Source organism: Anopheles coluzzii, chromosome 2, assembly GCF_943734685.1.
Source record: "Anopheles coluzzii chromosome 2, AcolN3, whole genome shotgun sequence".
NCBI lineage: Eukaryota > Metazoa > Arthropoda > Insecta > Diptera > Culicidae > Anopheles > Anopheles coluzzii.
The window spans coordinates 51982329-52010251 of record NC_064670.1 but is presented as its reverse complement, the minus strand read 5'-3'; the positions used below and the strand labels follow the sequence as shown (position 1 = coordinate 52010251).

At 44.1% G+C, this 27923-nt stretch overlaps 1 protein-coding gene across 3 annotated transcripts in view; it reads left to right on the top strand.

Annotated features, from left to right (window-relative positions):
* Positions 1-27923, top strand: part of LOC120948661 (Kv channel-interacting protein 4) — a 63272-nt gene that overhangs the window by 14366 nt on the left and 20983 nt on the right. The window contains exons 1-2 of one of the 3 annotated variants that reach the window (XM_049607188.1): positions 1850-1942; positions 20487-21013. The exons of the other annotated variants lie outside the window; for them this stretch is intronic. Coding sequence (XP_049463145.1) covers positions 20743-21013 — 271 coding nt within the window. The 5' untranslated portion in view covers positions 1850-1942; positions 20487-20742. Of the gene's footprint in view, positions 1-1849; positions 1943-20486; positions 21014-27923 lie in introns of those variants that run through there. 3 annotated transcript variants of the gene reach the window in all.

Genomic DNA, 27923 nt, shown 5'->3' with positions numbered 1-27923 from the left:
TTATTTATAATTATGTTGATGACGCATGCTGGCTGGGAACTTGATCATTCGACGCATGGTGTCATAATGCATGAGATCCGGATCCATTGACGCCGGCTGGCACTATGTTAACCTATGTTTATCAAACCTAAAAAAAATCAGTTATTTTAGATTATTCTTTACTGATCTTGTTTAGTTCATATTTAAAGCCAACTTATGCTTGTAGTTAAGCAGTGCTGCAACTGCAGAAATAAGATAACTTTTTAATTCAATTAATTCTGTGCGTTTCCCTGCAATCAGCGGTATCAGTGACATAGTAAACAATAATCAAAAAGAGAGTATGTGTTACTTTGCAAGCTGTAATAATGCATTATTGTTTGAAAGTCAGTTTGAAATTTCATAAGAGATCAATTAAGGATACATTTTACTTGGTCCTAATTGTTCATGGGTTCAAGCCCCGAATAGACCGTGCCCCCATACGTAGGACTGACTATCCTGCTATGGTAACAATAAGTCACTGAAAGCCAAGCTCACTTCACTAGTGGGTACAGGCAGGCCTTGACCGACAGTGGTTGTTGTGCCAAAGAAGAAAGAATTTGTTCTCACGTATGCAAGATACACTACACAATATTACACCTCCTCATAAAATATTCTTATAATACTATGACGATTAAAACTATCCCTAAAAGGAGTTTTTTCTTCAAATTTTATTATTTTGATGGAGCCGCCTAGTAGCTATCATTATCGCATTTCCATTTTATTTTTTACTTTAATTTTACTTTAATAATACTCTTATTATGCTTAAAGTTGAAATTCATATTTTATATGAGTTGAATTAGAGTTTTTAAACTAATAACTTAATATTTGTAATACTACTGATATTCGTAGTACTAAATGGACCAAATAACCTAATCGATGTAAGATTCATAAACTTGTACAAGAAAGGAATTATCTGTTTGATTACTGAAACTAAACCGTGCCTGCACTGGGAAAATCGGAAGAATAATCAATTTCACTAATATATACATTGTTGTGCTGAATCGTTTCTTTTGAGGTGGCGATCAACATACTGACGTTTCTGTAGAAGGTTTTTACAAGATGTGCATGACTTTGATATTTTTGTCCTGTCTGGTACACTTATATTGTCTGCAAGCATGATCCAACATAAAATACCGTACCAGAAAAGACACTTAAAACAGACAATTGATCGTAATGTTTTGATCGTTCCCGCGCTCAGTAGGTACGTAGTTCACGATCGTGTTATTTCAATTGGCACTCACCTTCGCTCACGCTCTTTCTTTTGCTTTATTTTTCTTTTTTGCCGAAAGAACCTTGTCGCGTACTACGTGAGAAGGGAAACCACTCACATCCGATTTAAGCCGATTTAAACTGCCGTTATCTACGTACCGTATGGCGTGGAAAAATTTGACATTGAAAAGCAAAATGAAAAAAAAACACACACTCAGACACACACCTTCTATTCCATCTGATGCCATTTGTGAAGGGTACCAAACACGCTCCCACCGTGCGGTAGTGTTTGCGCCGACGCGAGCACTCAATGAGCAAAACGGCGGTGAGTTAACAGATGTCAGGAGTGAGTGAGAAGCCATTCGATGAGAGCGGTTCCGTCTCATCTCATTTGCCCTATGGTATTTCTTCGGCATGGGTGAGAAAATGCGGCTCGCACGATTTTCCACCGCTACAACACGCCCCATAGTGAGAGCGACAGCCGTCGTCGTTGTCGTCGTTGTTGTCGGCGTCATCACCATCTTCGTAGTGCTTCGAGTGCACGCCCGAAGTGAAAAGCTTCGGAGTGGTTGTGGAAGCTTCTGCCATTCGGGATCATATGTTTATTGTCAGACGGTTGTATTTTTATCAACGGCTCAGTGTTCCGAGGACGGTAGATCGCACCGCAGGTGTCCTTGCGTGTGTCTCGCCGCGTCACAGTGACGACGTATTGAGCGTGAGTGTGTGGGTGTGTACGGTGGTACGGTTTCGATTGATTCTTGGCTGAAGCGTGAACAGTCGCACGCCCGGTTTGTCCACAAACTCCCGTGCACAAACGGTCGATGAGTGCACCCAGCACAAGTTTACCCCCATTTCGGATGAACACTAAATTAGTTTAACACTTTCATAGGGGGTGTCAGTGCTGCCCGTGCAGTAGCGAATGCATCGGAAAGGCTTCGCCGAAACGTAACGCGTGCGTTTCGGTTGGTGTGAGTGAGTGAATCTTGGGTTGGTTTAGTGGCACCGCGGAATACGGCCCCTCTCGCCTCGTTCTCCATAGCAACGGACGACAGCAGGAGGTTGATGCGCTTTTGTGGCCGGAGAGGGTAGACTATAAGTTATGCTAGATGTAGCATCGTACAGGACGGTGTGAAGTGTGTACTGCCAGCGTAAGCTTAACGTCAAATAGTGTCATTTATCTTGGTAGTTTGCTGCTGTTTCTTTTGTTTTTGTGTTGCTAACATACTGTCCCTTATTGCAGTCTGTTTGGCTTGATACAATCGCTTGATGGAACCAGCTGTCGTACGCTGCCGTACTTGGCTCCCTCAAAGTTCGCTGATTGCATTCAGATTCGGCAAGAATTGTGTCATGGGGTACTGCAATGTGCAGACAGACAGACAGACAAGCACACACCCACACCGATTGTGCAGTATCTGCCAACGAGCCAGTGCTCACTTATTTTCGCCATTGATTATTCTTTCTGCTGACGGAGTTGGTTTTGTTCTTCGCTTTGCATCCGTTTTGCACAGGCGAGGAAAGGGGCGCAAATGTGCATATTCCTTATCGCCTTTCACTTCAACGCTAGCCGTAGACGAGTGCTTCAGTGTGGGTGTTTGGTGTATGCCAGTGTGTATGTGTGTGTGTTTGTATGTGTATGTCAGCAGATCCTTCGTCATAGCTCACTTGGCATAATGTGCCTTTCATCCACCAGCGCCTGACAGCACTCTCACTTCTTGTTCGTTTTAGTGTGCTTTAGTGACGAGCTGCGTCACCACAAAAAAAACAACAACGAAATCTCAAGTCAAATCCGCCGACTAGCATTAAACGCCCACCGACAATGTCCTCGATGCTGGCTTGCTGCTTTGCTTTCGACCGTCTGTAGACCGTCACGCCGGCACACACCAGCCGGAATGTGTATCACTCGAGCTTTTTGGTGTAAGTGACGAATTTCACAGAATTCGTGCTGATCTCGCTGAAACGTTTTCTCGCTTTAAGACACATTATGTAACGCTCGAATGAACCCGAGCTGGGGATGCGGATTTTGCTCCACCCGTTGGTCCACAATGTCACCAGCGTGCGTCTAGCGGCATGCCGGTGTTTTCGGTGCGTTCCAAAGAGGAGAAAGCAAAAGTGACAGAGAAACGCACTTCCCGGGTTATGTCTGTCTATCGCTGGTTCGTTTCTGGCAAAGCTCATCCTAAATCATCATCATCAATTCTGATGAGTCCGTGTCGTAGCGATGGCATCGTTGGCTAAATCCTTGCTGCATAAGATCGAAACAAATTTCGACCACCCGTGGAACCAACGGGCATACTACAACGGGCTGGGTTGCGGGGGTTTGTTTGTTTGTGTTTATTAGCTGGAAGTGATGCTCGTGGTTGGCAAACGCGATGATGGACGATGCGAACCGTGCGCTTTGTGTGTATGATGTGGCTTTGGTGGGTTGAAAAGGAAGCGCTTATTAATAAAATCGGACGGGTGCGTGAATTAATCGGGCAGATAAGCTTCTGGCGTGTGGTGAGTTTGGCAGTCGTGCCTGCCTGTTGGGTTAGAAGTGGGGTTGAATAATCCAGTTCGCAGTTGGACGGCTGGAAGTCTTTGGGGCAACGATAATGAATCATTTTGTTGCATATCTGATGCTTTCAGCTCAATTCGTTTAGTGGAAGAGGAAATAATTGATAAGGCTAACAGGTAGAGAACTTCTTCATTAAGGTAAAAGTTGTGATGATAATGTAAATAACACATCGTCACGGTATGACTTCTTAATCATGCACATTTTTAACTTCTCTTGTCCCAATTTACGCTCTAAATGCTCTAAAACTGTGGTTACAACATGGTATAAACTCTTTTAAGCCTAAGCTACACAATGTAATAACTGTTATATTACAAATACTAAACCATTATATAACAATATAGTAATTTTCCAGAAATATTATCATATTCATCATCATCACAATCACTATTACTAACATAGTTGAATAAGAGGAACTGATAAGGATGAGCATCCGGAATTTGAACCTTTATTCCTCCACCCACATGGAATCAATGCGACATCACACCCACTACTGCACACACACACACACACAACGAAATCGTTCGAAGTAATCGAATCAAGCAGTAATCGTTTAGTGAACATAGTTACGACACAGACGCTATCTTGAAGTGAAAAAGCCAAGATAACATTGCTGCTACTTTGGGGGTGACTTTTTCACGTGACAGCAACGTGAAAAAAGCCCAAATCGCAATCTGATAAGGGCGGAGTACAAATTCGTGTCAGCTTGAGATACGTTACAAACGTTTTCTTTCATATCGTTTTCATACAGTTGCTTGCTTTTTTATCAAAATGATTCAACTCGGCTCAACTCGGTTCAACCTACTAGCGGCACACCACGTTTCGTAGTACAATCTGTCGATAGTTTTCCGCTCGATTTAGCACAAAAGGGCCACCAGAAAAAGGGTTTCTCACCGTAACGCTTCCACCTCAAGGCGGCTACGGTATAAATGATGGCTGAACCAAATGTTTCGCTTGTTTCTTGTTAGCCCATAAGTGCTCGAAGTTCGGTGGAGACGCCTGGTGGTTTACACACTCTGTGTGTGTGTGTGTGTCCCAAAACCCTTACACGATGTACGGAGCGCCTAGCTCTGCTGCAAGGCACGATCGGCATAGCAAATTGATTGCCATGGGCTGAAGTGTTCTCTATAGCATGATAACTATTCAACGTTTGTTTGATTGCTTTTCGTGATTCTAGGAAATGCCACGCGCGAAACCTACGCATTGAATGTCGCGGTAGAACAATCTGAGTGTAAATTTGGTGGGTTTTTTTTCCTTGTGACGCTCTGTTGTATCATAGAATTTATAATTTGCAAAGCAATAAACGAAAGCTGTATGTCATACACCTCTTAAGGAATGAATGGCAGTTTGTTTCTCTTCACGATCTGTCTAGCTAATGAGATACATCAAAGGACAGATTTAATTCGATTTTACCTCTGCATTATCTTTGCAGCTTTGCTTCTCGAAAAAGATTTATAACGACTACAAGTAAATCACCAGTCAAAGGTTTGGATTGTAATCAGAGAGTTATCGCAATCAGAGAGCTTACAATTCTGGTAAAGTAATTGATATAAGCTGCAAAAAATGTGTATCAGTTTCGTCGAATTCTTCCAACACATCAACTTGAAACAAATAATTCTAGGAACATTTTGGGTACTTTAAATTCCTTCAAATAAATTAGTAATTCAAAAGACACATTTGCAAAACGAAAAGCAAGAAAAAAAAAGAGATATATTCAACGAAACAGAGATGCGAGCGAACCTTGTGAGCGAACAAGCTGACAAATCATCCTTGAGCGGAGCCCAAGAGCAAAGGGTTACCATCCCCAAAGTGATTGTATCGTTACCTAAATTGCATTAGATAACGAAGCAAGAAAGTGAAGAAGCTTGGTAGAGGAGCCATAAATATGGTTGGCAGCTCCAAATGCTACAAGCAACACCGGTTGCAAAACCCAGAAATGCTCGGAGCTTATCACCCCCAAGGAATAGATATCTGCCAGGGAAGCCGGGGGGTTCAGGGTGCCGTCAGTAGTGCTACCCGTAAGCGACCTTACGCTGTAGAGTGTTTTGCCTGGGTGTGAAAGACGTGCTAGGTAAAGGCAAGATCCCTTGATTCTGAGAATATTTTCTTGTACCAGGTTTTCCGAATTTGGAACGAAATAAACTTACGACCAGTCGTGGTTGGAGTTTGAGAGAGTGCTATTAATGGAATCTGATAGCACTCATTTACATAGAAATAAACACAAATTTATGTTTCTTTGGCTCGTGACTAGAAATGTAATGTAATGTAATGAATGAATGAATGACTGAATGAATGAATACTACTTCCGAACTAAGGTTTGTGTGAGCGTGATAAAGCGTGTGTGACGCAACTTTTCCCTTGATTCATATCGTGTGCCCTCAATCCTGTAGGAACTATTCGTAGCCTTGAAAGCTCCACATCAAACATATAGAACACAAATGAAGTAAATCTATTTGGGTAATGTGGCCTTCATTTTTTGAAGTGAAATACTTCAAACAGCTTGTGCTGGAGAGAACAAATTTTCCGCTCGATAAAGTAATTGAAAACAGCAAACTTCCAACGCCAGCAATGCTTCGATTGTGCGTTAAAATTTCACTTAAATTCATCATCAAAAGCATGACATATTGATTTCCTAGCGCTCTTCGCACTGGCGAGGTGGAAAGTAGCAGAAGCGCGAAAGAAAATAAAGAAAAGCAATTCTCTACATCCATGTACGTTTGTGTGTGTGTCTCCTGTTGCTATGTTGTTTTATTTATTTTCCGCCGAACATGATAAATGTTGTCATGGCAGTAAATTCGTCTTCTTCGCCATCGTGTGTGTCACAAGCAATAACAGCCAGTCTCCAGGGCACACGCTCTTCTCGATGCTAAGCTAACAAGGTAGTTGTACATACTACATACTACTTCATATGGCATATGGTGTGGAGATGACATTTTTCGGAACCATTTCTTAGTGTGTCATCAAATATTGGAGCAAATTTCTTACTGAGAAAGATTTTCTCCGCTTCAGCGCCATCACCCTAATACCAACTGATTGGCTTCCATTGTCTGCTGAACTTAGATTCCTTCCCGGTGCCAGAGTGTCATTTTGTTACCCATTCTTAGAACGATTATTCATCAGACTGCCGATACCAATACCGTTTTTTCTCGGGAAAAATATACACCTGTTGGTGTGCCTTTACACACGGCAAGGTGGAAAGCGTGTTTTTAACAAATGGTTGCCAAAGACACTCCACAGCTGTGTTTCATTCAATTCATTGTGTGTGTGCCTGTCTTTAGCAGCAGTAACAAGAAATACGAACTGATGGTGTGGAGTTAAAGATGTCTAATTTATCGTTCAAAATAGCACCAATGGTTGAATTCGTTTGAGTGAGGATAAAAGTAGTTGTTATTCCATTTTTTGTTCGTTGACTTCTTGTTCTATATTATCGTTAAAAGTGTTGTACTGTTAAGATAATTAAACGATCAAGCAATACGGCCAAAGCCGTTCCTTCTGAATGAAAAAAAAATAATTAGACGATAGGCACATGCCAATGGAACACAATGGAAAAACAATAAATTTTCCTTTGTAGAGCTTAGACCCCTTAAACCATCAATTGATTGAAGATTTGTAAACTTTATTATGAGAATTAGTCATCTTCTTCTATTTAGCGTAACGGCCTACGCGGACATGCCGACCAATACAGGCTTTCAAGACTTAATTCATTACCACGCAGCCGGAAGTCATTCCTTGCTACTGGGAGACGGTCTGGGCTTGAACCCATGACGGGCATGTTATTGAGTCGTTCGAGTTGACGACTGTACCACGGGACCGCCCCTGATGAGAATGAGAATTAGTAGTGGTCATATGTATATAAGTTATACCGTTCATTACCATAATTTTAAAACAAACGATTAGTTTTTGGAAACAACTAATGTAACCAAAACTGTTCCTCCTAACGTTATACATTGAAAGGTTCAAGAATGGGGTAAAGCGGAAAACTATCAAATGCGCAACTTTGACACGTTGATTTACAACACTTCACCGTGCAGATTGCATTGCACCGATCCGTTCCTAATGTGATAATTAAAGAGAAAACTTTTCTTCCACCAGGTGACGTTATCAAACATTTCCGCCCGGACTGACGCATCAACACATCCAATCCGACTTAGTGCGCGTTTTATTGCCTCTATTCATCTCAATCCCAGAAGCGGCGCACATACATTCACAAGCACACACACACACACAAACACGCGTGGGAACATATCCCGAACGTAAGAAGTTGGTATCGAAGTCATTATCTCGCCCGGCTAAGAATGGGTACACGGGACACTTATTCCGTAGCGTGCGTTCTCCGATGGATGGAACGGAGGGATTCTGTCAGGCATCTTCCTGAATCTCGGCCGAATCGGTCGATTCGGTCGATGGCACGTCACCGGGGACGACATGGTGCGAGTGGCTGTGGTAGGGTAAGGTTTAGTTGGTTGGGTAATAAATTATTCCTTCGTCTTGGGAAGTTCCTCTATGGCACGCCAACCGTAAACCATCGTCCTCTTCCTGCTGTCGAAACCTGCTGCTGCCTAGTAGTAGTGCACGCGATCGTCGTACTTGCCATTGTCTGCGTCGCTGTGCTCTGCTTCATGTGCTGGCCGACACATCCTTAAATAGCGCTCGATATCGGTTTCTCGCATCGTAGTCACGTGTAAGAGCATCCGGCAATGCTTGTACCAGTGCTTGGGCCGAGATTCTTCGGGATGAAGCTGTAAAACACGTACAACTCGGGGATGGGGGAGCATGGGGAGAACATCATCAGTCAGACCCATATGAGAGCGTCTTTGAGTGTGTGTGTGCGATCTCATGTTCACATAGCGATGGAGCATGTAAACGCACATTCGTCTCGTGCTTATCGGTTGTCCTCCGGGCTCCAAGATGAATGCGAAAGTCCTTGTACCAGTCGAAAGTGGCTTCATCAATGATCGGAAACGCCAGTAGTGTGATGGCGAAGAAAATGGCTCTTTTCGTTTCGCCGTCCAGTGCAGTGCTAATGGAACTTAAGAAAATGAGCAATATTTCTTGTGGCTACCCCAATCACTGGAAGATGGGTTTTGTTATAATTTTGAAAGAAACATTCGTGCGCAAACAAAAAACAAAAAAGAGATGCGTCGGATGAAACGCCTCCGAAAAGAGGTGGTACCCTTATCAATCTTAAATATGGCTTTTGTTTTATTCTTTTTCAAGTGCGCATCATGTTTGGATTTTACTTGTCATTAACCCTTTCTGCTGGTGGAGCAATTTTTCTTGCGCTTCTCCATCTCCCAGCGATTTGTGCGCTTGAGTGGGCAATAATTTTACCATACTGTTTCCAGCCGCTTGACTGCTGCTTGGCTGGTGCTTGGCTCGAAAAAAGACAAGAGCAAATAATACTCACGAGTTTTGAAGGAGTTTTAAAAAGGCGACATTTTTTGTTCAGTGTCTCCTGTCCCAGTGCTTAACGTTGGCGGCAGGGGGAAGCCAACGGGGATTCGGGATCGTTAGGGACTCGCGTTGACACAGCGTTTAGCTCCTTATAATGTCAGCCACTGACACGGACCATAACGTACCGGTGGTGTGAGAGACGGTGTTGGAGAGAAGCCTGGTGCCATCCTACCCAGTGGCATGAATAATTCAAATTGCCCATCACCACCGTGCCCATTTCTTCTGTCGTATGTTTGCCCCCCTCTCTCACTCCCTTTCCTTGTAGGGCCACATAGTAGCAGCCGGTGTCCCTTTAGGCGCAAGATTTTATGCGTTTGTGTTGACGAAATTATGACGAGGCCAGCCACGCGGGAGGAAGAACGGCCCGATGGGACATAGGAAACGTTGATAGTAGGATAAGAGGCAACACAAATACAGCCTCAAAAAAGGGGAGAGAAAGGGCCCGACTTTGATCGAGGAGGGAATGTAATAACACGACCTTTTTGATCCAGTGAAAAGCGGGTTGTTTGCCAATCTTCATCCTGCAACGGGGTCGGTTTCTTTTCTCTGTGTGTTTGTGCTTTCCTGTGCCGTCCGTCCGCAAAGCGAGACTGAGACGAACGAAGTGTTGAAATATGTTTCTACCCTGATGGGGGTTGTTTTATCTCACTAGACCGACGTCCGGACACCAACAAGCTGGTCGACCGTAGCAACATAACACAAACAAACAAAAAAATAACACACATCCAAACTGATAGTAGCGGACGAATGTGAATGGCGGCTGGAGAGAAGCAGGACGTGGTTAATTGAATAATTAGCTCGACGGATGATAATAACTCTCCGCATCGGTGGAACTTGTTGTTGGGCATGCTGTTTTTGCGCGTTTTGTTTTTTCCCCGCTCATCACAGTCGATCCGATAACACATTAACCGCGTATCATAAATCATTTGCAACACGGGCATGCTTCGAATGCCAATAATGAAACGTTCGATGGCAAGGTTCGCGAAAGGTGGTGTACCATCAATCAATCTCGGCAAAATTATGGTTGTCCCCGCTGTCGAACAAGTTCATGTTGATCCGATAGCAACTTAAAGCTTGGTCGGGCTGCGTGTTGCGTTAACAATTGAATAACATGGATGTTTTTTTTATGTTTAATGTTTGCTGTAAAAGTGAAGGCATTTCAAAGGTTAGCTGGTGGAAAATGGTGTAACCTTTGCTGTTAGCTTTTTCGATAAAGGAAATATTTAATCCTGCTTTAATTTTACAATTTTTTGTTGTATCACATCAGACAACTCAGAACTCAATGCTAAGAAATTTGATTTTGAACAGTGGTTACCGATTCAAGTCGAGTCGAAGACCACAATTACTTGAAGAGCTTTGGTAAACGACGAAAATAAGGGAAGAATAAAGTTTAATATAGCTTCCGCAGACAACTACGTCAACAACTTACCTTTAATGGTGAGTCTCGTTTAACTCAAAATAAAGCCATAAAACTGTTGATTGAGTCGTTAGCCAATGGATGTAATGATTCGGGGAAACAGCTTAATATACAAATATTATTAGCTGTTTTTTCTTAACCTTTTCGCTTTGTCAGCAGAGTGGTGCTTTAATGAAGATGATTATTGATTATTAAATAAAATTTGCCACTTTACTGTGCCCTTCGTTTCGGTGACATTCTGCAGTCGATAGTGATCGCACTTTAATTCACTGCTTAATTAGCAACTACAGCTCGTGCACAGTGGACGAGCTGAATTTCATTTGCATTTGCTAAATTATAATTGATCTAAATTGCTCGATTAACGGTCACTTAGTATCAAAAAGTAAAACACGCGCCATTGAAATATAGTTGCACCATGCTCACAAAGTTAAAGTCGCGCTAGCTATGCAGCGAAATTGGGATGGCATGCACGGGAAGCGAACTTTGTATGATGCCGCAATAGGGTAGTCGGAGTCGGCACATTCCAAGGGCAACCGGCCGGGGGTGAGCTTGAGCTTAGAATTTTCAACCGTTGCTCTCCGTCCAATCTCCCCGCGCACGAATCGGCAGCCGGAATGGCGCAGAAAATTTCTCCAAAAACCAAAAACGACTCTATAGTCGATTCGAGGCCGGGGCAGAATGGGACAGCACAGGATGCTGATTCTTGAATTCCTTCTGCAGTTGGGCTTTCTCCTCCGTTTCTTCACACCCTGCAAAACCGGTACACGCGGGCGTGTACCGTTCTGTTCAAAGAAGCACACCGAGCTAGTTGGTCGGTTCGTTTCATACCGATTCATACTGTTCGGATTTGTGTGGCACTTATCCTTCCTGCAGGCTGTGTTGGGTAGTAGAAAACTTTTCCTACCTCTTCTTCCTCTCTCTCTCTTTCTCCTCCCCTGCTTCACTTTCCAACAGATTGGGGTGGTAAGGATAGTTAAAAGACCACCGCTCGAGCAATGCAAACCGGGTCGACCGGAGAAGCCAATTCATGCCAAGCTGGCGTGTTTTCCCTAAAGGGCGCACGCCTTTCTCTGCTGGAATGGCAAACCGCCGGCATCTTCTTTTAATCGCCTATGGAGGCAAGCACACGTCGTTTGTTATCTTTCGACGAGGCATGTGTGAAGAATGGGGTGTACCGAGGGTGGTTAGCGTTTTGAAAAATGGGATTTAGTGGAAGAAAAATTGGGGCAACAACTTAACTTTTGGGCTTTTGGGTGCAGCTGACGATAGTTTAAATAGCTATTAAAATAGTTATTTGAACATCCAGAATGTTTTAAATTGCATTTTATTCTTTTAGGTGGATCTAGTTCCATTTAATGTATGAACAGCACAACGCTTTACAGGGCGAGATCGTTTTGGCTTGACGAACAAATTCAAAAGAGCTATAAAATCTAGATGCAAATTTTTGAATGACTGACACACAGTGAACATCGTCGCCATCTTGACGTTCAGCCCGCAGGAACTCTTGGTTGCACAAAGCGTTGAATAGAACGCCCCCTGGAAAGTGGATGGAAAGAATCATTTTCTGCTCATACGATACTCGGCCAAGGGTTGGGTTGCAAAGGTGCAGGGTGTCTAAGCACGGCAGTGTTTGCTTCAAGCACTCTTTTCATTCAAGATTCGTTCCGAACACACCTTTCGGTTAAATGGTGGAAGACTTTCCCACAGCGAAATGGTAAGCTGATTGGGATAGTACTTTCACACATGAGCCATTATTCTCCGACTCAACGGGCCGGTCGAATAACGAAAGGGGAAAAGTGTTATGCAATTGTTTTCTTTATTTGTTTGATAACCTTTTCACACCACATTGTGCTCTTATGTATGCTTTGAATCGTTTGCTTATCTGATGGGAAGCAAAACGCAAACAGGTCGTATGGAAGGACCTTCGAGGTACCGGTTAGTGGTGTTAAACAAGAGCAGTGTTGCTCAACACAGATACGAAATGGATAATCTGTAAACAAGACAGTGTTGTTAAGAGCCTTTGAGATGTAGCACAAAACAGTGTAACGATTTTGAAGATTGTTACCTTTGGAAATGTTAGGTCGTACCGGTAATATCTATTAAATACATCAGAATTACATTGCTTTCATTCATTTTCTAATATGTTTTAATAGTGATCTTTGCTTTATCTTAATCCTTAAAACCCAACATCTTACATTATCATATTTTATGTTGTGCAAAAATGGTAATAATTTATTCAATACAATCATGTGCAAAGTGTTCATACGTGTTCTCTCTTGCAAGCAACAGCTTATCGTTCTTCAATAAACTACCGCTACCATTTCCTTGCAATAAATACAAATGATTTCTTGACATGAAAATAGGCACAAATGGGCCCATAGTTACCCTATCTCAGCCACGCAATGTCCCACACAACAACAAATGGAGTCGTTTAGCGTAATTCAACGGTTTCAATCTACCTTTCCAAAATTGTAAGCAATTTTCGTTATTTCTCTAACACGAACGGTAACTCCTCTCTGAATGGTAAAGAAAGTGTTTACCATTTTGTTTCACAGTGGAGGCACCTTCCGAACGATCTTAACGTTCCCAGCCCAGGCCGGAGCCGTCTTCAATTGTGCTCGAAAGGCTAATCAATCATAATATTACAAACATGCAGGCAAACCTCGAATTAGTGGTCAACCACGGTGTTGCCACGGGGTGACTACTTCCGACCTGAGTGGGTCTTAATTTTCTCCCCCCTTTTCTCTCCCCGTTTTCCACGTTCATTGCCGTACCACGTACCCGTTCGTTCCTCCTTGTGCTTCTCAATGAATGCACGAAAGCCGAAGGGCACGCTGTAGTTTTCACATTACCTGTCCCCGCGTCCCCTTTGTCTGTCACACCGTAATGGGTTGCGATTGTATGGGGGAAAACTAATGTATTGTAGATTTTTTTCTCTTCTCTCTGCTCGTGAAAAACTAATCCACCACAAGGTTGGTGCGGCTTACGACGAAAACGGGACCACCTACTTCTGCCGGAATGCGCAGCTGAAACTAGGTGGGTCAGTGTTCCATTATCCTGTGCTAATGGGTGCGACCAGTAGTGTATGTGTGTGTGTGTGTGTGTGGTGTGAGGGTAGGCTTTACGTGCCAGGCGCACCCCGTTTTGCTGGTGGGAAATTACTTTCATTTAACGTTATCCGATATGCACAAAACTGGCAGGGGGGGATAAGCCAAATGGAACCAGTGCGTGTAAGCATAATTGGTTTCGCTTTCGGTCGTTAAAGTTTGCATCTTTTTCGCGCTGTTGCTGCACGTTGCTTGACGCTAAGTAAAAGTCATCGGCACGGAAGAGTGGCTGAAAATTGTAGTGTGAAAAATGTGTTGAAAATTTGAATTTGTACCTAGTGCCCCAACACTGGTCGTTTTACAGAACCATTACCAATTCTAATCGAGAATGTAAGAATAGAGTAATAAAATTGTTATTTATTGACCCACTGCTCTTCGATACAACGAAATTAGGCTGTTTATCGTCTCCAGCGTACCACTTTTGTCCCGGCCAGCCCGAAAACAAAGAGTTAGCGAAAAAGGGGGGAAAATTACCCCGGCCCGATCGGTAAATGGAACCGGCCTGGTACCGGCATGCGAAGCGTAAAACCATAAAAATAGAGCCTTCTTGCTTGTGTTTTGTTTAATCTAATTAAATTTTATTGATTATTTTTTTATTTACACACTTTACCCTACGGGGTTTGGCGTTCTACTTGTCCAGGTTTTGCCACTGGTTTTAAGGTGGATCGGCGTGTTGGGTTGCCTGCCGTAAGCACGTAAGCTTTGTGAAGTAGCAGTGTGTAATAAAATTTTCTTTTGGATATATTACACGCAGCCGGACGGGTGAGAGGGTTTCGGTTGGGTTGAACGCACCCTTCAATAAGCGTGTTGGTTTGATTTTTTTTTATGATTTGAACTAATAAGAGTATATTATTCCAAGTACTGGCGTGTTGAGAAAGTTGTTTGCTTTGTGTAAGAATAAACCTTACATAAACACGACATGTGAAAATTGAACCATTTCTACACGTATAAAAAAGGCTATTTGCATCTTATGTTCCATTATTTCGATTACTATTTCATGGGCTCAGTCTTTTGCGTAGCTCATAAATCTTGCGCGCCCATTGTTGCTAGTAACGCGTGCTATTAGATACGTTTTCGCTCCAACAACGAATCGAGTTTAAATTCAAGTCCAATGGCAATAAACGTTTTTTCATGAAGATTAACTATCATCTGCCAGCAAGTGGTTCGCTAGTGGTCTATAATGCTCTGGAGAACAAAGTGGATCGTCCCTGAAACGTTACCTACCCGAATCATTTTTCACGATAAAACACACTTCAGCATTCCAAGTTCCAAGTCTGTGTGAAATTGTGGCCTGATGGCGACGGAATAATGCTCACCAACAGCAGAGGATGATAATGATAACCGGGGGTTATAATGAATAGGAGCTATATGGCTTGTTGAATGGAGTATGCTCCGCTCTCCGGCAAACAGTTGCCTCTGGTATAATCGGCTTACACGCAAAACAGGCTTCGTCTCAATGGTATTAATGCTGGTTACATTCTAAAGGACCGTCTCGGAGAGCGCACGAGCATCTTTCGATGGAATGTGCTTTAGTGTTGGCAGTTGGCAGCTATTTACCGATCTTGTTACATCCACAGGGCTAAGCAGTGAATTTCCACAAAACTAGTCCAACCGGTACTGAGTCCATCCATCGATCCATTCATTGAACCCAAATTGGGCACTCTAATACCATTTAAGATCTTCGTGCTCTTGGGACCATTTTGGGAAAAATAGTAAAGAAAAAGCTGACAACTCCCCGCAGGTGGACACAAAATTCCCCGTAAGGAGGTTCATAAAGTTGAGCGAAAGAAAACAATCAACAACAGCTTGGGGGTAAATAATCATACCAAAAACCGCTACTCGGTGCGGATTTTCCGTAGTCAAACACGCACCCAATACGCAGCCACATATTCCCATGCCTGCCTGGCGGGGGCGGAGTAGAAGTGACTCTCTCTCTCTCTTCCTTTGATTGTGACCTGCCAGGAAGGGGAAAGAGCGAAAAGTCAACCCCGTTTCCAAATCCGTACACCGCAGCCTGTTGCTGACTTTTGGCAGCTCGTGTTGGCTTGGCTTTGGCGGAAAATGCACGCCACACGGGGGGCCAGGTCGAAGGGCAAATGTCGGCTCCGGTTCGATGGAATTCGAGCGACCGCTCGAAACAAACAAACCGGAAAGCGAAAAGACGACTGTTTCGCTCGTCTTCTAAATGGCACTGCAGTACAACACGCTGCCAGCGCGGACGGAAGCTGCTTCGGTTTGGGTCGGAAAAGGGTTTCACCCGCTGCCTGTCGCCGCAAGGGCAAGTGTGTCTGTTGGGCTCTGAGAGCGTACCGAATTCGTTCTGGCTGGAGCACCGGAATAGGCAATGAGCTGACTATGGATGAAATGTCAACAATTTTTGGGAGTTTTAGGAAAGCTCGTTTATGGTTGGACTGGCTGGTGCTGTGCAGATGTGGTGGTGGTGGTGGTGGTGCAGCGCATTGGATTTGTTTCATGTGTTCGATTGCCAAATTCCTTGTAATGCTGCCTTGGTTTACAGTGTGCAGTGAAGTTGAACGGCAATCACTGATTTGAAACATTGAATAAATATTTGCTTTTACCTAACGTGGATGATCAACATCTGCAATAATTTAGAATTATTAATGCCAAAACCTACAAATACATTTTAATCATGCATCGTACCCCGTTCGATGGCAATAATACAGTGAGTTTTGCTTACAATCGTTTAATACAAGCAACCAGTAGTTCGTCTTCCAGCACCAATGCAAGCAATCACCCTTCCATCGAGTATGGTTACGTACACATATTTCCCATACCAACCGACGCAAGGAAAATGTTGCAACCGAGCCCAAAAACCCGTGGCGGTTTCCCGTGCCGGATAAGCAAATTTTCTTCTTGATTCGCTTTTCCATCCTTCCGCTTGCCCGTGGGGGAGGTGGCCTCCTCAGAGACCCCGAAAGATGTGGGGCTCCAGTAGCAGCAGTTCCACCAAAACTCCAGCTCTTGATTGACTTTCATGAAGTGCTCTCGTGCCCCTCGTGAAATGGAATGTACCGTGGTATCCCGAAAATAAACCAAACCAGAAAGGGGCCAACCGCCGCGCGCTCGCGTGTGTGTGTGTGTGTGTGTGTGTGTATGGTGGTGTGCTCAGGGCAAGAGAGAGTTTTGAATTTTAATGGAAATTCTATCGACCTTTGCAAGAAAACTAGCGACTATGGAATGGGCCTAACCCCGATCGATTGAAACGGCAGCACACACACACACACCGCACCAGCAGAGGAAGTTGAAGAAAGTGAAGGTTGCCGCCCTTTAACCCCGCACGTGTGTGAGAGAGAGAGAGAGGTAAACGACAGCAGGGTGGGTGGTGGGTGCATAGTATGAACGATAAAAATATGGAATAATCAACGATCAAAATATGGAAAATGAATATGGCCTGGAGCCTGGTAAAGGTTGAGCAGAACAAAAGCAACATTGTGGCACTTTGTGTGCGTGTATGTGTTGGTCTGTTACGTCAGCAAAGGGAGGCTCCGGGTTTGGAAAGCGCAAACAATTACGATCCTACCGTTCCCGGCAGTTCCAGAAATATAAAGCAGTGACGAAAGCATGGTGTTGTGAGGTGACGTGAGCTGTGCTGCTCGTGTGGTGGTGTTGAATTTCAAAGCGCGTGGTTGATTTTTTAAGTCCACTTGTTACATGAAAAAATGGTAAATGGTCTGAAAATTGCAAATCAACAGCTATTTTTATAACACAACGTGTGCGTTAAATTGCCTTCATCCATGATTGGAGGTATTTTTTTTATTACAAAAAAAAATGTACATCTATCCCCAGTACGAGGTATGATTCTTTAACCTTTGCCGTTTAGATACGGCCGATAACTCGCCACCGCCGCCACCGCCACCGTTGATCTAAGAGCTGTGCACGATCGGTGCAGGTTTTACGATCAATTTTGGGGCTTGTTTTATTGCTTCGATTAAGTCATTGGAGTCGTTTTCATTTTCGTGATAATTTTTCCAACGACGCGGCCTCTGACAGGCAATGCCAATAATAAAGGAACGACCACCTATAAAACGAAACACGGAATTGGAAATGGGGGAGAGGAAGTCGGACGAACGGCTCCCGGTGAGTTGTGCTGCTGCAGCCGGTGGCAAAACCCCATTTAGTGCCAGCGGCACGTTCGCGTTTATTTCCAGCGAAACCGATCCTTATCGGCTTCCGCCAGTGTAAGGCTCAGAAGGCGATTCCGTTCCCTCCGTTTCGCGTTCCGTTCGCTCACAGCTTTAACACGCGGCCTAAGAATGCACTGGTTGGATACGTTCGGTTTTGCCGGTTCGCTCCACCGCTGGTACAATAAATTTTCGGGAGAAATTTAAAGGCATTTTTCGTACGTTGAATTTGACCGTTCATCATTGCCCAAACGCCCAGAAGGAATCGGGTGGGATGGTGGTTAGTGTAGCCTGTGTTGCTTTTTCCTACCATTGCGTGACGATAAAATACCTCCGAATCTACGGCACCAACCATTGGCATGTACGCGAGGGCCCCTCGAGGGGCCAAAACAGACATCAAAACCGAACGCTCGGGGAAGAGTGTAGAAAGAACGAACACCCGATAACACCAATGGGCAGCGCTGTAGTCTGGGAGAAAGCAGGAGTAAGAACAGTTCTGCAAAACGCAACAAGCGCGTGGAGGAAAGATAATTTTAATTTTGTTTGATTTCATGTTTCGTTTTACGCGATTTCCTCTTCCAATCTCTCTCTCTCGTGCATCGTACACAGCGTTCTGGTGTGGAAATTTGACCAACGGGAAGTGGAAGTGTTTGTCCACCGCACCAACACGAGAGTTACGATTTGCTGGACCGTTTAAATCGTTTTCCCTTTTTTTCCCTGTGTGCGGGAAAATGCGAATTTTAAATCGGATTAAAACCTTAATTCCTCCCTACCTTGCGGAATGGCTGCGGGATCCCTCTGTGCGCCAATCTGATGTCATTATCTGATTTTTCGCATCAGGTTTTATCCCACCCCCTTCCGCACACGCTGGGAATGTGCTGCTCTATTTATGGAAAACATTTCAGCTCGCAGCAGAATTTATCCGTTTGATGCAATTCCATTATCTGGGCTCGTTCCCCCTTCACTCGTCGCTAGCTAGAGTAAGCCATTTACAATTGCACGAGCTTTAAAAGGCTTCCTCGCTTACACGCTTTCACACACATGGTTAGGTGGCTTTAACCTCTAGTCATGCTTAAATTTAAGCCCGTGTTGTGCTGTACACGGCACGGATTAAACGAGCCGAGACCGCTGTTTCCCCCCGTGCTCTCGGCGTCGTTGTGTTGGGTAGATTATGATAAATTAATTAGGTTAAACCACCGAATTGTGAGGCTAACGGGAAACGCCGATCCTCTGTCACTCACGTACAAGGTGGCCAATAAAGTGGTAATAAACTCATCGAGATATGGCGAATGAGCCAACCAACCAGCGCACACTGCGATCGGTGCTGTGGGAGATATCAAGACACAACGCAGCACACAGACCGCAGACAGACAGACAGCCCAGCTCACACAGGTTAGAAATCCCTGCTAAGCGGATGAAACCGTGCGTCATAAATATCTATTAACCTGCCGAAAGACGAGCACCAGCAGCACCGACCGGGCAGGAGAAGGTGAAATTTTCCACACCTCGTTAATAATGGTCGGCTTGGTTTTTGCTTGCAAAACTCATCTCAGATATACACACTATCGCAATCATACACTCACCTGACGCTTTCACCAGCCCTGGGCAGCAGGCTTTTAGTATCTTTCATCTCGAGCGGAGGGAGGAAGGGCAGAAAAAACGAACTAAAACCCCTTCCCCGTTTGCCAGCCAACGCGCCTCCATTCTTGCAAGAGAAAACTCACACTAACTTGTTTGCTTTTTCGCTTTCTTCCTTTCGCCGGTTGCTTCGATGTTACGGCGTACAGCAGCGGTGTATCGACGTGTTTGCTTGCCATTTTGCTTTAAATAAAGTGCATCACAGAGTAATGGATAGGGGATAGGACCTAATGTACACGCTTACTTTGCAGCTTTACATCGGAGTGGAAATGATGGTGAGTGGGAATTTTATCCTTGCCCGTTGCACAGCACGTTGCTTCGGCTCCGCCAGATTTGGCTTTGGTTTGACTGAAGGAAAGATTGTGCAGTTTGGAACATGGGTGTGTGTATGCTTAAGTTATTCTGCACTTTTGGCCCAAACGACCGGCCGTTCGGCACACACATTCCGGGCACTAACCGTCTTCTGCTTTTTTTTTTTTTATTTTGTTTATGGGGGCGTAAGTGCCGGAGTAATCGTGTAAAATGTAAAGTCATTCTGATGAAAGCCGTCGACACTGCAGAACCTTTCATCAGGGAGAGATGAATCACGCGACGTTGTGGTGGTTTTTGCCGGTCGATTTTTAGGTGTGAGAGTGTTTAATGTCGGTACGCAGAGTGGTTTGATCAAATTGGAAACTGCGCACACTTCAGCCAGTAAAGACAATGAATGTTTGAAACACTTCGCACACGCCGGTAGCATTGGTCGTGGGCTTGTATGTGGGCCGACCTATCGAGTGGAATAAGACATCGAGTAGGCGTTGTTTGGTGATTGTGTGTGCCATCGGAACATTGTGTGTTGTGAACGCGCGCGCGATACAAGACACTCGGCAGCGCGTGCCGGAATCATAAAACGACAAACATAACATAGTGTGTGAGTGGGTGAAACTTATTCTAATTTAATGTGCTTTTAGCGGTTTTCCCATCCCGTGGATTTTACGTGTGCGCGTGTGTGTGTGTGTGCTTCCCTTTTACAGTGTGTACATATGATTGTGCGGTGTGTGTTGTTTTGTGTGCTGTGACACCCGTTTGATACGATATCCGCGCAAACAACGGTGCGTTTGGCACGTGCGCACGTGTTGTAGATTGTTGGTGTGTGTGTGTGTGTGTGTGTGTACGTGTGTGTACGTGTGTTTGTGTGTGCGGTCACTCGTCCCCGTATACAGAACGATGGCGGGACCACATCTGGAAGAGTCCACCGTTACGACGCCCTCGATTACGGGCGGCGTGGTGGTGAACACGGCCTCCCTCAGCCTGTCCCGCCCGACCAACCTGGAAAGCTCGATCTGCACCATCGACGATTTTCTCGCCCACTTCAAGCACAAGGAGCTGGAAAACGACGTGTCGAAGTATCTGTCCCACAAGCAGCGACCGCTCTGCCGCCGGGTGCTGGCCTACCTGCGGACGGCCTGGATGGGGGCCAAGTTCACCTCGAAGAGTGGTATTTATCTTATGGCATAGTGGAGGAGTTTGGGCTGTTGTGTAGTGGTGAGGGTAGGGGATTGGAGGGAATGTGGTTGTGGTGGTGCTAAGCAACAAAATGAATGCTGCAAAAACAGTTAGTTGCCAGCCCTGGAAGCTCGTTAGAAAAACACATGTTTTTAATGGGTTTTTAGTTTTATTTTGTGCATTTGTTACAGTTCATGTCGCGGCTTGGTTTCTTTGGTGGCTGGTGGCAATCTACAGAAATAATATTCTATTCTACTCACAATATTGTGGTATTCCAAATAATATCTATTCTTGCCTTTTGTGTCTGTTTTCGAATGGTATAGTGTTACTAACCAAGTTTTAATATTAATTTTTGTGTTTCCTTGTTTATATTGAAGATTGTATTATTTTCTGGAGCTAATGATTATGGATGGGTACAGCAATTCTGCCAGCACAATGATGAGCACAGAAATGTTCAATGATTATTCTGCATTAGGCTGTTTTTGTTCTATTTTAAATGGTTTTCTTGATATCGTATAACTACCAAGAGACTTATATCGCGTTAAATGATCTAAGGTATTTTTTATTTTTTTAAATGTTTTGAAATTTTGGTTTTTCTTTGGCACAACAACCGTTGTCGGCGAAAGCCTGTTTGTACCACAAGTGGGCTTGTCTTTTAGTGATTTTTTGATTTACCAATAGCAGCTCTACTACGAGACCGGTCACGAGACTGGCTGTGCATAGAAATAGCATTAAATGTTGCGTGTTTCTGTATTTTAATTTATGTATGTACTTATTTATTTACTTATTCATTAATTTATTCATTTATTCTCTAGCAGAGGCTTTATATGATACCACGTACTTACATACTTACACTTAACGTACCCACAAAACGTCGAGGCTATCAATGAAGGAACGAAAGGCAACTGAAAGTTTTGAGCAATTGGTTTATAAGCGCATTAAAAGAATGTGCAGACCTTACTTACTTACTTATCCGGCGCTACAACCGCTTTGCGGTCTTGGCCTGCCTCAGAAGTGTCCGAAACCGCTCACGGTCTCGCGCCTTCGTCTGCCAGTCCGTTATCCCGGCCTAAATGGCGGACGCCTCCACGCCATCTTGCCACCTCAATTTGGGCCTACCACGCCTCCTCTGTCCTTGTGGACGGCCTAAAAAGACTTTACCCAGCCCGTACCGTCGTCCGTTTCCATGCGTATAACATGGCCAGCGCACCGGAGCCTGGCGAACTTTTTCTTAATTTCTCAAGGTTTTTTTACTTGTTTTACGTTTTATTTATATTTATCGCAAACTTGTTGAAGCGGGCCTACGATTTATGTATTATTTCTCTAAGTTGTTTCAATTATTCTCACGATTTATTGACACGATGATGTCCCAATATGATGTAAAAAATTTATAGTACTCAATAATTTATAAAATGTGCTAAAAAATTGAAATCATTCAAATGTTATTGGAATGTCTCAATAGTTGTTGTTGTTTTTTATAATATTTTTTGAGAGTTTTTTTTAATTCATTTTCATCTCAAAACTATATTTAAATAATTAAAGAGTACTAACTATACATGAAAAGAATGTGGATGTTTACGAAAGGTGTAACATTTGAACTCGGCATTTGCATGACTAAAAAATGTAAAAAAAATGAACATCAATTAATGCTTCTTTTAATAAATAGTAATAAGTAGCTCGATGATACCAAATGTATTTATCCACTGTACGATAACTTCTAAACAAAAAACGCTAAATTACTTTATACAATTTTGAAACCAATCAAATGGTGATAATAGCTAATTGAAATACCTCAATTTTTGCTCAATTTAGAGAAAAAATGTAGGGAAAAGAAAATATACACGAGGGATGTTTTGCTCACAAAATAAGAGTTTTCATTGAACATAGTTAAAATTGTGTAAAAAAGTCAATAAGTTAGCATCTCACATGTTACATGTAGTTTTGCTTGGTCAGTCAGTTTTTGCATGGGTTTGAGTTGTTCTCGCGTGCTGTATACATAGTGTATCAAACAGAAGCACAAACAATAATATTTGCTTCAAATATTTTCAATCACTCAACCGTCACGATGAGTGTTATTTGAAGTTGAAGCAATGAAAACCTCGCGCTCTGGTGCGTATCATTTTTCCTTTAATCGCTATGAGTAATACGATCTCACTTCCTCCCAGGATCAATATAATCCATCCGGTGTGCAATCCCCTGACGTTCGGGGCATATGTTTCGCTGATCCGTCCTTTAAAATACAAATAAAATAGTTTATTTTTCATCCTCCCCCGACCTGCACTGCACCTTCTGCTCGCGATTTTATATTGCAATATATTGAGCTGGCTGTATTGAGCTTGCGAACACTCTGCCGGAAACCGATTGGCTTATGATGTATTGCTTTAAAATAGCAAAAAAAAACGTGTTCATAACATGCACCATAAAAATATATATATATATATGTATGGTTGTTATATGAACTTGAGCGGCAGGGCGTGTGTGTGTGTTTTTTATCGCCAGTAATATCGAAGTCAATATTTTACAATTTACGATCATTGATGCTACGTGACGGCGATTATTGTTTTTTGGGTAAAGTTGAAAGAGCAACAAAAAACATACGAATGACCTGGTGAAGTTATAATTGTTTTTGGAGATAAGGGGAGGGGATTCCAATTTTTGTGGAAATATGAATGCCAACGAAAACTCGATAAAATAACAATCCTTTTTAGGGCAGAAAAGGGCAAAGAAAGAACTGAGTGTTTGAGGTGGTTTTCACGGCAAATGGAGAAATAATTCGTTTGATAACACGAAAATCGAATAAAACACGTTTTCCCTTATGTTGCTGTGGCGATGAATGGATGTATGTATGTATATACGAAAACAAAGCAAAGGATGAGCCGCAGCAGCAGCATTTACCGTGGATGAGCGAGCGCGTGGCCAACCCAAAGTGGACAAACGCTTGCGCTGCCTTCCCGCGTGTGCACCGCGGCACACGGTGGTCATAAAAACGGAAGTACGTTTGCCATATTTCGCTGCCCCCGCGGCCATGGGCACTGCTGCCGTATGTAATGAAAAAAATGCCACGAATAAAAGAAAAGCGTTTGCGTCCTTCTCATGCCGTCGCTGGTTCGCACCGCTAAATACACATTTTCCCCTCCCCAACCGAAGCGGAGAGAAGGTTAGGGCCGTTTCAAGCGCCATGTGCCGTGTCGAATGGTGAGTTTGCAGCAGCACGTGTTCGGATGGTGATGGTTGTAAAGGCGTTTTGCTTTTTCACCTCCCCTTTGCCATGCCCTTCCTGGCACGGGCAAGGGCACGGAAGTGTTGACCGGTGTTGGCGTTGGCGGCCAGTGTGTGTGTGTGTGTGTGTTGCTGCAGTTCCTTCCCTTGGTTTGCCGTGAAAATTTTCGCATCGCTTGTTTGTACAAGATTACGGCCGATGCGATGCTGTTTGGGATGGTCATGACCGTGAGGATTCGGCCGAACGACCAACGGCTTTTGGAGCCAAACGGCTCTCGGGACGAGTCACCGTCGGACCCGGACAGGGAGGAGGTGAGTGGATTGTGGTGTTGTGTGTTGGTGGGCATACAAAACAAACATGCAGACTGGGCCGGCCAAATTCCCGACCCGGCGATGGTCGTTCAAAGTCGGTGACCTCACACTAACAACCTGGTACGGCAGGTGGTACGGCAGGAAGGACAGGTCTGGAAACGGAAAAAATGAACAAACAGAATGTTATGATGGTAGTGGTAGTGGGTTAAACATTTATTTTTTGATCGACTTTTGCCGGAGCAAATGTGGTTCTGCCCGTCCCTGAGAGTCCACTCCGCCCGGTGCAGCAGTGGGTGCCGAGCGTCAATAAAATGAAGTGAAATGTATATTTTCATAAGCAACTCACTCGCTTTTTTTTTTAAAGGTGGGATAGGTGGGTGGTGAAGGGAGTAGAAAATATGATGCTCCGAAGTTCATAATGCAAAAGGAACATTTGCTGCGCTGCTGCTGGATAACCGTTTTCAGCACGGTCGCACGGTAAAAGTTTTATCCCTCGTACATGTGTGTGTGTGTGTGTGTGTGTGTGTGTGTGTGTGTGTGTAAGTGAAGGGGTAACATTTTAGAAGAGAGGCTAAACGACGCAAGACGACATGTACTATCGGTGGTATCGACAGCCAGATTAAAAGCGGACTAATGCTTGTGCTAATCCTTTCCGGACGGCGCCCGGTCCGGATCACACCCCAAAACAGGGGATCATCCTTTTTCTCACGGGAGCTTGAAGCGGGATTCAGTGGCTCTTTCCGCAGCAGTTTCAACACCGAAACCGATCGGAAGCAACCTTTGCTGCTGCGGGGTGGATGCGATGAATGGGGTGTTAATTTATTATTTAAATAGGGGTTCCTTTCCCACGGTGACGACGACGACGACAAAAAGGCGGTTAGTTTGTGTGTGTGTGTTTGGGCGTTCACGTTACAGGACACCCGAACTCTTGTTTTACTGCCTTTTGATTGAACAGCTTCGGTAATGATGAGGAAGGTGTGTCTGACTGATGACGAAGGTTACGGGAATGGTTGGATGCTTTTGCTCAGGTTTTTCGACTCCAGCTGTCCGACAGCCGTGTGTACAAGGGGTTTCCATTTACACGAAGTTTGTTGGCTTGTGCTTAAGGCAAATTAATTGAGACATGATAGAACGCATCCGCTTCATTTGTGTGTGTGTGTGTGTGTGTGTGTGTGTGTGTGTGTGTGTGTGTATGTTTGTGGTTTGTGTGAGTGAACTTCTCACACCGGCGCAGGAACTAGCGCCTCGTACGACATAATGATCAACCACCTTGACATGAAGTACAATCGCCTCACAATTAACGCTACGATAATATTGCTCTACAATTACGCAGCCTTCGTAGTATTTACACAGCAAAGCAGTAAAGCAAATGCCGCAAATGATCTTAAGGCAACATACGACAACGTCGTCCATGGTGTCCCTTAATGTGTGTCCCTCCGTCCTGGAGAGTACATCGATACACACACACTCTCTGCACTGCCGTTGCTGCAATCAACGTGCTTTCTCGTTCCCCACCGGTCGTTCCCCACGCACGAGGACCCATGTGCGACCGGAAAGGGTAGAGCGCGGGTACAGGGAGGGTGTCCCCGGATTGGCATAGAATAGAGTGATCATCCCCTCGAGGGATGTCACATGGGTTTAATGGGTGGATGGTAAAATTAGATTTCACCTTGCCGCTTGCACCCACCCCCCCGGGGGCCATGTTTCCACCGGAAGAGATACTTTTTTTCTTTCCACCCCTCCCCCTTCAAAGTCTGGACCCATCTCAACCGTCCACACGGGACCGGAGAATGGAAATGCAAATACCAAAAAGGGACTCGGGATTGAGATGCAATCCCGCACGTCTATGTCTGTGTGTGTATCTATAGAGGACACGCGTGGATATCTCGGCCAGCATGGATGGAGGCGCTTGGTGCTTTAAGTGCTGTCTTAACGACATATGTGTTCGAAGCCGTAAGCAAGGTAAGCGTGTATGGAACGGTACGGTACCGGATCGTGAAATGTTTGCAAAGGAAAGGAAGGAAAATAAAGCAGATTTTTTGGTCATTTTTTCCTCCCCTGTCTCCCTCAGAGGGATATGGGTCTTGTGTGTGTGGGTTTTTGTGTGTTCTTTGAACGCCGTCCCAGAGAGCTGGGAGCTTGGGTTTTGTGCTACCTAAAATCATATTTCATGGTAATTTGAGACTTAGAAGCTTTGGAATTATTGGAACGCATGGAACTTAACAAAAAAAGAAGAAGCACACATTCTTGGAAGGTTGCCGTAAATAGAACAAGCTGGACAAATCGATTAATTTCGAATTGAAAAGCTGGCTTATAATGCTGCTTAACTGTAATAAAACATGTTATGCTGCAGCTGTCTTTGCATTTTAAATGTTTGTTGTTAATTCACTGCCGCTCCATGGGTAGTATTAGCATTAGTATGGTTCAATAAAAAAAGTTTCTTACCCTATGCCACGCCAAATTGAGTTATAACTTTGCTGTTCCATTCGTCTTTTCTGGCGTCTTTGCTTCACCTTCATGATGTACCATTATTATAAAAACGGTATCATAACGATCAAGGTACATACTTTTGCATTTATTTTTTATTTTTGAGAATGGAGTGTTCTTTGAGATACTTTTCGGTTTCGTTACTGTTTAATGGACACATTTGTTGCTCCAGCAAGCGACGGCCACCGTACCGTACCACTGTCAGCTTGTAACTTGATTACACTAATTAAAACCACCGTACCAAGCAATACCATCGCATGCCGTTGCTCTCAGACGCTTGGCGCTTGTCAAGAGCCGGGCAAATATTATAATTTGACGATGTTATGAGCTTTAAACGTGACACTCATTCGGCATGTGCAATAGCGCAGATGGTAGCGAAGTAAAAGTGAGCGCTTTGCAAATTACTTAATGTATTGCTTTTTTCCCAATAATAAAACACTTTTGCTTCTGCCTTCCGAGGAAGGAAATGGGTGGCGAAACAAGAAGGATTCCCTATTGCACTCATTCCCTTTTCAGTTAGCCTTTTGTGTGTATGTGTGTGTGTGTAGGAGGGGCTTTTTCTCCGCTTGTTTCTCCTTTAGCTGGTTTCGGGAGCTAATAGCAGCTGCGGTCAGCTGCTGCTCCCCGCTCAAGCAGCGGCCGAGCTCGGCAAAATTCGGATGACCAATTCGGTGGTGCCCAAGTCCAAAATTTAATTTCATCAAACACTACACTCTCTCTCACTTTCGCACCCTCCGGCTGTGAATTGGCGTGGAGAAAGCAGAAAAAGAACGGTTGGGAAAGAATAATATGCCCAAACCTTGAAAAGAGTGGGCTAATTTCGGGAAATTGTGGCTTATGCAGTCCTTTGGCTGTTTGTTTGACGTGCGGTTCATTTTTTCTGC